Below are 10,731 nucleotides of genomic sequence, written 5' to 3'. Positions count from 1 at the left end.
GTCAGTCTGTCACTTGTGTGTCACTGCCTTGTCTTTGTGCCATGTGCTAGCCTATTGCACACTTTCAAAATGCCTTGTGCTCAATTCAGTGGCTTGGACAGTCTGTTAATGTGGCTGCTCTAATCAAACACCTGTAGTAGGTGCATGTGCACTTGTCTTTGTGCTGTGTGTAGTGTGTAGCTCAATAAACGTCTGCAGCATGTGTAACTAACTGACTAACCCGCTCCCTGCGCTCAGCGGGGCTCCTCTGCCTGCCCTGGGGGCACGGCCAACGCAGCTCGGGCTGAAGAGCGAGGCTGAGGCGTTCAGCACGGAGCAGCCGGTGCCCTCACAGCGCTAGTGCAGGCAGGCGGCACCCGGGAAGGGTGTTTGGGGCGGTGACTGCCGAGACTCGTACCTGACCACCGGGCAGCGTGAGGGCACCGGAGCGGGGCCCGGCGGGCCCCGGGGGATGCTGCACGTGAACACTGCGGGCCGTACGTCCCTGGGAGCGGCTGAACTGGGCTCTGGCTGCTGGAGGCTTGAGCGAGCACCGCCTCGTTCGGGGCCATAACAAGCGTGGGCGGGAGCACGAGGGGCTGGAGCTCCCACCTGCTGGGGGCGGCCGGTACCGGCGGGGCGGGCGGTGGGAGGCCGGGGCGGCGAGGCAGGCGCGGGCACAGCCGGTGGCGCTGAGCTGTTTATTTCCCCGCGGTGCGGTCGGGGCCGCGCGGGGTCACTGCGGGAACCCGCGGGGGTCGGTGCCGGCGTCCGCCAGGGGCGGGTCCTGCGGCGGAGAGAGCGCGGCGTGAGCGCGGGGCGGGGCGGGGCGGAGGGGGCGGGGCGGGGCGTGGCTCACCTGCAGCGGTTCGTAGTCGGGGGCGTGGCCGCCGTACAGCGGGTTGGGGATGGCCACGAGCGGCCGCTGCGGGCGGGGCCTGGCGGCGCGCGGGCCCGCGCGCTCCGGCCGGGGCCGCGCCTCCTCCTCCTCGTGCTCCTCGTCCCCGCGGAGATCGGCCTGCGGCGGGAGCGGCGGTGGGCGGGGCTGCGGCACCGGGCCGGGAATCCGGGCGCGGGGCCAGAGCCCCGCCCACCGCCTGCCCGTTGTCGCCCGCGGGCTCCCCCTGGCGGGCCGGCCCCTCACGCGCAGGCACCGCACCCCCCCCCCCCCCCCCCATCCCGCACCGGGACCGCGCACCCCGCGCCTGCCCCGGCCGATCCGCCCGACCCCCCGGCTCCGTCCACCGCCCTCGGCCCCCGTCCCGCTCCCCAGCTCGCCCGTACCTGGTAGTACCCGAACTGCCCCTGCAGCCGCCGCCTCCTCACGCAGTAGTAGGCGACGCCGGCACCGGCAACCAGCGCCAGCGCGAAGCACAGCGCTGACAACGTCCCCGCGGCCACGGAGCCCGGCCCCTGCGCCGCACCGTTCACCTGTGCCGAAACAGCGGCCCCCTCTCGGCACTGCCCTGGCACAGCCACGGCACCGCCCCTGCTGCTGCCCCGCAGCGGGACCGTGGGCAGCCCTCCCAGAATGAGCCGTGCCAGAGAGCAGAGGACAAGGCCAGTTCTCGGGATGACTCTGTCGCCTCATCCCCAGTCCCGGGCCCGATTCCAGCCCTGTTCATGCCCCAGACTCACCTGGCCAATGTGAACAACGGGCGGTGGGATCCTCAGTGGCTCTGCTATCACATGAATGATGCCATTAAAAGCTACGATGTCCCACTCCACAATCATCGTGTCATTGATCCCCTTGACATCCTACAGCACAGGACACAGATGATGTCACCTGCCCAGAAAGGCTCCCCATCATTCCCTGTCTCAAAAGAGATGTGGTGAAAACTTGTGGTGTTTTTTGCCCTCTGCCAAGGCTAAACCTACTGAGTGCTTTGTACTGTTGCTTGCTGGGAGCTCTGATATATGGAGGTCGTGTCCTGACTGAGATGGGATGATGGTGCCTGTTGTGAGGTTGAAGCTGAAGAGGATGACGTTGCTGGATGACACGTGGAGCTTCAGTTCTTCTCCTGTCAGAGTCTGAATAAGCACCAGTGCACAGGGGTGAGAAATGGATGAGCTGGTCTCTCCCTTTCCCTGCTACTGTGCAGCCCCCCACCCAAGCCCAAACTCTCTCCATGGCCACAGACAGCTCCATTCACAGATAACACGGCAGAGAATGACTGTGCAGAGCAGAGGGGATTTGCCACCCTTAGGATTGTCAAAGCTCAGCTGGAGAAGGCTCTGAGCATCCTGACCTAAATGGCTCTCCTGAGGGAATGGTTGGACTGGAGACCTCCAATCCACTGGTCCTCTCTGACCCACATTCCTCCTCCTTTGCCAGGCTATTTCACACCATCACACCAGCTTTGGTGACACCTGCTCTCCTCTGGGGCTATGATAGTTCATCCCTGCTTGCTTACCTCATTGTCTGCAAAGCCAGAATTCAGAGGGGCAAAGAGAGTTTTGGGAGCAGAGACATCAGACAAATACATGAAGAAATCCAGTCCATCTTCTGTGTCATTGGCAAAATTGAGCAACATCTGGAAGAGATGGGAGATCTTCCTCATCAGCATGTTGCTGGCAGCACAGTGCCATCACCTTCCCCTGCCCAGGAACCCCCCCAGCCCTGGAAAGAAACTCCCTGTGTCTCTAGCCTCTACCTTGCAGGCAGACCAAACCCCAACTCCTCCCTGTTCCAGCTGATCCCTCCCTCTGCCTTGCTGCTCCTGCAGAGCCAGGAGAGCGTTGCTTACGGAATAGAAGGTGGAGAAGCGGTCCTGCTCTGCGAGCACATCGGGCAGTTTCCCACTGCACCAGTACCCATCTCCCACGAACCCATCACGGCAGGTGCAGGTCACATCTGCAAAGGAACACCAGGCTGTGACTGGACTCACCAGTGCTGGCTGCACCAAGCACCTTTTGATTTCTGGATACTCTCATCACGTTCCCTCTGGACATGGCCATGGGGAGAGGGGGTGTGCCCACCTGCCCTCACGCTCCAGGGCAGTTCCCTGCCTGCTGCCCTGACACAGCTCTTGTGCCCAACAGGACTGTGCCCAGGGAAAGTGCTGGCACCCCTCACCCTTCTCCCGGTAGCAGAACGCATCCCAGGTCTCGCTCAGGTTGCTTCGGGAGCCATAGTCCACAATGCCCACACGGCTGGACCCACAGCTGGGGTTGGGGTAGGCTGTGGGGTATCCAGCTGTGCCATTGTCCAGCCAACCCACCAAGCACAGATGGAATCCCATCTAGAAGAGGAAAATCAATTATTAGATTAAAAATAGCTCTGTCCCAGGTTTTCTGCCCCAATGCACATTCCCACTGTGCCTCATCCACCATACCCCCAACACCCAAAGTGCTGGGCACAGTCACAAGTCCCATCCCAGTGTGCCTGGAAAGACCCACCAGCCCTCCTGTTTCATGGATGTAGATGGAGCAAACAGGGCCTGGCTGAGGGGTTGAGAGGTCACCCACCTACATGTCACCCTGGGCTGGCCCGGGCCCTGGGAGATACATGGCCTGTCCCAGCCCCACAGGGGACAGAGCCATCCCTGCCCTGACCTGCTGCGCTGCTGCCAGCTGCTGGAATGTGGCCAGGGAAGCACCTTCTGCAGCACAGGCTGCCTGAGCCTGCTCGTAGGTGAAGTCGTACTTTTTTCGGGGTGACTGCAGGTGAAACACACCCATGGTCTTATCTGCAAAATACCAGAGCCCAGGAGCATTAGTACAGGACACACTGAACCAGCTCCCTGGGCAGCCACGTGGGTCCCTGTGTGACCGTGGGCAGCACTGCCAAGGAGGATGGGATGTGGACAAGGCACAAGTGAGGGAGAGGCTTCCTCTGAGCTTCTCGCCTTCCACATGGGAGCCACTGCCACCAGAGGCCACGTCACATGGAGCAGACAAGGATGGCTCACCCTCCCCATATGACATGTAGGGAAAAGGAAAATGTGAAAACCATGCCAAGCTACAGAGATGAGTCCCTGTCCTCTTGGCCATCCCACCCTCCACCTCTCCTGAGGGGAGCTCCAGGCCAAAGGTGAAGGAGGAGGGAATATGGCTTCTCCATGGAACATCATGCCAGGCCCTGCAGGGTTGAGCACACTCACCATGGAAGTGCAGGTCAGTGCAGATGGCCTCCCGATGGCACTGCCCATTGTCTTCCAGGCACCGGTCCGTGGGGGGCACGACCTCTTCCAGGCACTGGATCCCATCACCGACGTAGCCCTGCTTGCACTCGCAGCGCCGCTCGTTCTGCAGCACAAGGGAAGGGTGGCAATTGTGAGAGTGCAAACACACAGAAGCCAGCTGGGGATCCTTGCATCTCTGTGGAGATGGGGATGAGCCTTCAGAATGCCTCTACAGCCTGCTGAGGCTGTGACACAGCTGTGGAAGGCCACAGGGCCTCTCCTACCCCCACACCCAGGCAATGTCACCGAGTCTTTGGCACGTGCTGTTTGTTTGAGCTGAGCTTTGAGGTACGTGACTCTTGCACTACACCATGCTCCCAGTCCCATCTTCTGGCCTGTGGTGATCAGCTTTGGTTCTTCTGCAAAAATGGCCAGCATTGTTCCTGAAGGACCACCTAGGAGCCCCCAAACCAGCCCAGGAATGACACAACTGACACAGCTTTTGCTCCTTAGACAGAGGAGTGGGGGAAAACGGCCTCAGCATAACATCCCCAGAACTGTCACAGCAGCACAGCCCCTGCCTGGTGGTAAGCACCCGCAGGATGAGCGCAGCACCTGAGGGCACTGGAGGGGAGGGGCAGGGGACTGCAGTAGCGGGGACATTGTCACATGGCTGTCCCAGGGCACCGGGCTGGGCGGCTCTCCCGGGCACGCGGATGTCCCCGGCCTTAAGGGTCGCGCTCACCGGGCCGGTGCTGATGCAGCGGGCGTGCTCGCTGCAGTCCCCATTCCTGCCGTCGGCACAGCGGTCGATGGGCTCGCAGATGTAGCCGTCCCCTCGGTAGCCGGGGGCACAGGCGCAGGACACGTTCACGCCCGTTTGGGAGCACTGTGCGTGCCTGGCACAGCCCCCGTTGTCCTGGCTGCACATGTCGATCACTGCGGGAGGGAAGTCCCGGGTTAACTAATCTCACGAGGTGTCCTGGGGGTCAGCCTGGCTGTCCTGCCACTTGTCACCCCAACATGGCCATCGGCAGATGGTCACCTGCTGTCCTGCCGTCCTGTCCGCTCCCCGCCCTGTCGCCACCCCTGCAGCCCAGCCCCCGTGGCTGCCCGTACCTGAGCAGGTTCTCCCGTCCCCCTCGTAGTGCAGGTCGCACTCGCAGAGGTTGCCGGCTCGGCAGGCGGCCTGGGCGTGGCACGGGGGAGAGCAGGTGGGTGTCACCACTGAAACCAGAACACAGCCGGCTCACAGTGACTGCAGGGCTGTGACACGGGCACGGCTGCCACCACCAGCCTCTGCCCCAGCCCATCTGTCCCACACTCCCACCTCTCTCCCTCCCTCTGTTCTCTTTGCAGGTGCCTTGCCCAAACACAGAGGTTTGTTACTCCATCAAACACACCTCAGATCTTCACCTCAGCCTCGAGCCCTGCGTGGAGCACCTCTGAGCTCAGGGACTTGTTCATGATCCACTAGAGCTTTCCTCCTCTGCCCCTTCCTCACCACCCCAACCCTTGTGAAATTCAAGAGCATGTGGCACATCTCAGGATGAGCCTCACAACTGAGAGCTCCTTTTTGGGCGTATTTCTGAAAAGCTGCTTGAACTATCCAGCTCTTGGGAAAGCAGCCATGTGGCAGTGGGTCCCAGGGAAGGGCAGGTGGGTCCCAGGGAAGGACCCCTCACCCAGTCTGGTTTCACAGCGCTCCCCAGTCCAGCCCTCGGCACAGAAGCAGAAGCCGTCGCCGTGCAGGCCTCCGTTGCACACACCATTCTCAGTACAGTTGCACTCTGTGAGGAATGGACAAACACAGCATTTATGCCTTGGTGGAAAGGCCCTGGGACAGCCACATGGCAGAAATGTGGCATTGTGGGGAGGTGTGAAGGTGGGCACAGGAGCCTGACACATCCCTTCCCGCCAGTCCTGGCCCCCTGTCACACATGCCTTTCACAGAGAAAGAGAAGCCTCTGCACCCACAATACCCCATCACTCCTCTCCCCTGGGATCCTCTGGAATGTGTTTCTCACTCTGAAACATTCCTTGAGACCCTGTGAAGCCCAGTTTGCAGTGGGAGGATGGAGGACTCTCTTTTCCCTTTCTTTGCTCTTGTCTCACATGGGCACAGATCCCTGCTGAGCATGTCCCAGGTGATGCTCTTTCTGTACAGGGTTCATCACAGCTTCTGCATCCCCCAGCTCACAGCAGAGTGAAATACTTTCTCCCAAACTGGGGCTCTCAGCTGTGCTCGACAAATGAGGAGGGGTCTTTGATGCTGTGGCCTTATGAGCCGTGGGCTGCAAAGGGGTGAGGCCAGCACCTCCCCCCTGTCCTGCGGGTCCCTGTGCCGCAGCCCCCGCCCAGCCGCGGTACCTCGGCATTCCGGGCCGTATCTGCCGGGCGCGCACAGCTCGCAGCCCGTCCCGATGAACTCCTGGCTGCAGTTGCAGATCCCTGAGCCGCCGATTTTGTCATCGCAGGTCCCACGGTTGTTGCATGGCGCCTCCAGCCCTCCTGGGCACGCTGCAAATGGGGCATCTTAGTGAGGCTCTGGTGACAAAGGGACTCTGTGCTGCAGGGTCCCTTTGCCACCTGCAGACCCTGCACAGCAGGTGCTCCTGAGCTGCTGCTCACGGGGTGCTCGGACCACAGACAGCTCAGTAGTCTGGCCACGGAGTGCTGGGGACATCCCATGACAGGAAAATTTAGGAATGGGGGCAAGAAGGACAGATTTGGCAGAGCTTCCAGCCTGGGAAGAAGCCCTGCTGTGATGTGCTGGGTCTGTGCTGTCCTGCCCCACACTAACAGTAGACTCACCCAAGCACGTGAAAGCTGCCCATGGCACAAAGGGCAGATGCCAGGGAATGGTTGAGCACTGACAACATCTAGAGGTGAGTGACTTGTCTGGCACTTACCCCCAGCAACCCTGTGCACAGGGCTCTTCATAGAGACAAGATATTCTCCAAGGAAAGGGAACTTCTTGTCATAATCTTAGGGCATTGCTCCCTGCACCCTCCACAGGCTGGGGCTCCTTGCCGGGGGTTTTGCCCACCCTTCTCCAGGGGAGCACACTCATGGATGTAATGCCACAGGGGCCAGGGCCGGGCGGGACAGGGGCTCTTACCTCGACAGTCCCGGCCATAGTGGTTGGCACAGCACTGCGGGACCCACTGGCTGGACACGCAGCTCCTCCTGCAGCCTCGTCTGAGAGGCCCCCTGGAAGAGAAGTGTCTCCTGAAGGGGTCCCAGGGGGAGGAGTGTGATGGCCACGGCCGCCGCAGCAGGGAGTTGTGGTGGAACAGGAAGGTGTTCCTCAGCAGGTGGTTTCCATAATAGTAGCAGTGCCTGGTTTCCCCCTGTGAGGAAACAGGCAAAACACAGAGATTGCCACATTGGTCACTAATAACTCACCTTGACTTTCCTCGTGCCACTCATTCAGTTTTATGACAAGCAACAGAGGCTTCCTAACACGTGCTGGGGCTGGTGAAAATGGAGCCCCAGAGGAACTTCAGGGACATGCCAGAAGCCAGCAGTGAGAAAGGGGTACAGCCACTGCCTCCCAAGGCTGCTCACCATGGGATCCCTGAGCCACTCCCAGGCTGAGCTTTTTTGATATAAAGTGCCCAGAGCCACCCCCAGTGCTGTTGGAGGGACCCCTGTGCCACTGTCACCCACATAGGACTGACCCAGCAAAGACCACTGGACCCCATATTTTTCAGCCCAGCTACTGCATGACTTGGGGCAAGGCATGGACCATGTGACTGAGCCAAGGGCTTGCCACACACAGGTGAGCCTTCATTTTGCTGCTAAAATATGAGGGGCACATGGGTGTTGTCATCAGTCCCCTATGGGTCTCCCTGGTGACAAAGCTGTGAGCTTTACCCGTTGAACGGAGCCAGCAGGGCAGGGTGGCTCAAAGCCACAGAGTCCACAGCTCTCTGTAGATCCCTGTGGAGGGGAGAAAGAAACCTCACAACAACTCAATACATGCTGCTGCCTCTCTTGGCTGCTCAGAGCTTTGCCAAGGAAGGGCAGCAAGCCCTCCAGACATCCCTGTTCCCAGGCATGGGGCTGCACAGGTGGCCCAGAGCCTCATTCAGCTCATCACAGGTGCTTACCTGCAGCTCAATCAAGGTGAACTCGTCACACCGAGACCCCAGATCCGGTGGCTCCAACAATCGATCAATGCCATAAGCAATGCCCCCATTGAACTCCATGTGCCTCTGGATGATGGTGGCATCGCCGTTCCCCACCAGAATCTCCCCCTAACAGAGGAAGAAAGCAACCTGTGATTCTGGCACACCCTACATCCCTGCTGTACCACCCAAAAGTGCTCGGTTTTGGCTGTCATGGCTTCTTAATCACTCCAAGATCTCCAAAATCTCTGTGCACATGTCCTTGACCACCCTTCCTATTTAACACTTTTCACAGCCACCTCTCCTAAGGATGGCCTCTGTCCATGCAGCACGTGCTCTCTGAAGGTTGTGGCATCATGCCAGGAATCACGAACACTCACCACATGGGCTTTGCTGCAGCTGAATGAGATGGTGGAGCCGTGCATGGTTCGTATGGTTTCAACCTGGGGCACATTACCAGCAACAATCTAAGAGGGAAAATGAAGAATGTGAAGGAGAGACTGGCAAAATATGGCAGTTCATGTTAAGACATGGTGAGGGCAGGGGTCAGTGGCCAGCCTCAGAGGGGTGTGATGTGGCAGTCCCTGAAGCTGGTGTGGGTGGCACAGCACAACTGTGCTGGGTTAGTCCCAGATTCCTGCACAGTGAGAGGCCAGCGTGAAAAAGCAGGGCCTGGCTTTGCTCAGCTGGACTCTCCCCTCGCTCATACCCCTGTACACAAGAGCCTGTTTGTGAACCTTGCAGCTCCCCTGAAGCTGATGACAGAAGGTTTCAGCTCAGCCACCAGAGGTTCAGAATGATGCCATAGGTGCCTCAAATGCTCAAACAGCTTTGGGAGTTCTCAAGACAATGGATACGCTGTGTGTTCTATGGCAGCGCAATATTTGCAAGGTCACTCTGACACAGCCATAGCAGACTGTGGCACCTCGTGTGGCCCTGGCAGCTCCAAGGCTGTGTGCTGTCACATTCACCTTGGTGTCCCTGATGATGTGTGCTTTGAGGTAGGAGGCCAGCACGTCGCGGTGCTCCCTGCGGTACAGGAACTTCTGCTGGTTCTCCGGGAGGGCGCTGAAGGCGGCGTCCGTGGGCCAGAGCAGCGTGAAGGGTCTGTGCACGGGGTTACCGAGCAGCGGCAGCAGCTCCGCGTCCTGCCCGACAGCACAGGGACACAGAGGGAGAGCCCCGAGCCCACAGTGACCGTGCCCAGGCACGCAGCGCCTCCCCAGAGCAGCAGGGGCAGCGGCTCACCTGCAGCAGCTTGCTGTAAATGGTGTACCCAAAGGCCTCGGCCACGTCCGTGACGTTCTGCTGCACAGGGAGGAAGGCAAACAACTGACACCAAGGGTTCCCCATCCAGGACCAACAAGGCAGGGGAGAAACCAGACAGGCAACAACTACAGTAGCTAAACACAGCTAAACACAAGTTTATCACTGTCACCATCATGCTGATGGTTTGGCCTGGAAAGGGCTGGCATTCAGCAGCCATCACTTTTCTGATTCATCCTGGATAGACACTGCTATGGCAGGAGCTGGGATGAATTCCAGCACTCTGTTGTGCTGCACAGAAAATATGTTATATTCTGTAAAATGCAGGCTCTATAAGTCTCTAATGCTTGCTTAAGGAGTCACAGAGAGACATTGGCAAACTCATGCTGCAACTGTGCTGGAAAAGGAGTATAATGGTTAGCACGGGACAAGATCCTCCTGCCTACATCCAGAACTGTTGTTCCCTCATGATGGAAAAGGCTCCTTATGTTCCAGATATTCCACAAATTCTGTCACCTTCACAAGCCAAATCTGTGGCCTCAGACAACCCCTAGGCAGTCAGGGACAGGGAGGAAGAGCAGCCCAGGCAGCTTTGGGCTGAGGCAGCACTGCTGGGAGAGAGATCCTGTCCCTGAGCTCACCACAGCCCCGACAGCAGGGCACGGCTCCAGCCTTACCTGTGAGAGCTTTGAGATGTTATGGCCCACCAGGTCACTGGGAATGAGGATCCTGTCGATGAAGTGAATGACCCCGTTCACACCCACGATGTCACTCATGACCACTTTGGCTTCCTCGTTGAGAGTGATGCTATTCTGCGAGAGAGGGGACCTGCTGAGGTCTGCGCCTCCTGTGGGCCCCGGGCAAGTCACCTGCCACAACCCCTTTCTTCACATGACATCCTGACAAATGGGACAGCAAAGGGAAGTACCTCGTTCACTGTGATCTTCATTTTGTGGCCAGATAAAGATGTAAGGGACACCTGGCCTTCCAGGTCACTGGAGAGCAACTTCTGGCAGCCCACCATGTGGTAGCGAAGCAGGTCTCGGAGGAGGCCTCTGCTCTTCCACTCCTCAAACTACAGACAGAAAACAGGAGTGAAGTCACACCAGGGCACTTTGCCTCGCACGCAGGACCCCCAGCCCTAATGAGGGAGACCTGGATTGCCTAAATTCCCTCTGACTCATCCCTGAGGGAAGATGGACCCCCCCAAAACACACTGAAGGCACAAA

At 59.2% G+C, this 10,731-nt stretch overlaps 1 protein-coding gene and 1 long non-coding RNA gene across 2 annotated transcripts in view; one reads left to right on the top strand and one right to left on the bottom strand.

Moving 5' to 3' along the window:
* Positions 1-666: 666 nt before the first annotated feature.
* STAB1 (stabilin 1) overlaps positions 667-10,731 on the bottom strand; it is a 52,275-nt gene continuing 42,210 nt past the window's right edge. The window contains exons 49-70 of the mRNA XM_053953807.1: positions 10,431-10,577; positions 10,180-10,314; positions 9,485-9,544; positions 9,208-9,384; positions 8,617-8,703; positions 8,219-8,365; positions 7,983-8,048; positions 7,225-7,456; positions 6,474-6,623; positions 5,789-5,893; positions 5,223-5,330; positions 4,849-5,042; positions 4,083-4,227; positions 3,535-3,668; positions 3,056-3,221; positions 2,727-2,833; positions 2,394-2,513; positions 1,858-2,010; positions 1,618-1,737; positions 1,264-1,410; positions 839-997; positions 667-766 (exon numbers count right to left, since the gene is read on the bottom strand). Of these exons, the coding sequence (XP_053809782.1) occupies positions 716-766; positions 839-997; positions 1,264-1,410; positions 1,618-1,737; positions 1,858-2,010; positions 2,394-2,513; positions 2,727-2,833; positions 3,056-3,221; positions 3,535-3,668; positions 4,083-4,227; positions 4,849-5,042; positions 5,223-5,330; positions 5,789-5,893; positions 6,474-6,623; positions 7,225-7,456; positions 7,983-8,048; positions 8,219-8,365; positions 8,617-8,703; positions 9,208-9,384; positions 9,485-9,544; positions 10,180-10,314; positions 10,431-10,577 (2,910 nt within the window). The 3' untranslated portion in view covers positions 667-715. The remainder of the gene's footprint in view (positions 767-838; positions 998-1,263; positions 1,411-1,617; positions 1,738-1,857; positions 2,011-2,393; positions 2,514-2,726; positions 2,834-3,055; positions 3,222-3,534; positions 3,669-4,082; positions 4,228-4,848; positions 5,043-5,222; positions 5,331-5,788; positions 5,894-6,473; positions 6,624-7,224; positions 7,457-7,982; positions 8,049-8,218; positions 8,366-8,616; positions 8,704-9,207; positions 9,385-9,484; positions 9,545-10,179; positions 10,315-10,430; positions 10,578-10,731) is intronic.
* On the top strand, positions 4,235-5,669 carry LOC128794157 (uncharacterized). Its single transcript, XR_008433008.1, has 2 exons — positions 4,235-4,690; positions 5,463-5,669. It is a non-coding gene; the product is annotated as an uncharacterized LOC128794157 (long non-coding RNA).

Source organism: Vidua chalybeata, chromosome 12, assembly GCF_026979565.1.
Source record: "Vidua chalybeata isolate OUT-0048 chromosome 12, bVidCha1 merged haplotype, whole genome shotgun sequence".
NCBI lineage: Eukaryota > Metazoa > Chordata > Aves > Passeriformes > Viduidae > Vidua > Vidua chalybeata.
This window is presented reverse-complemented; position numbering and strand designations above follow the sequence as displayed.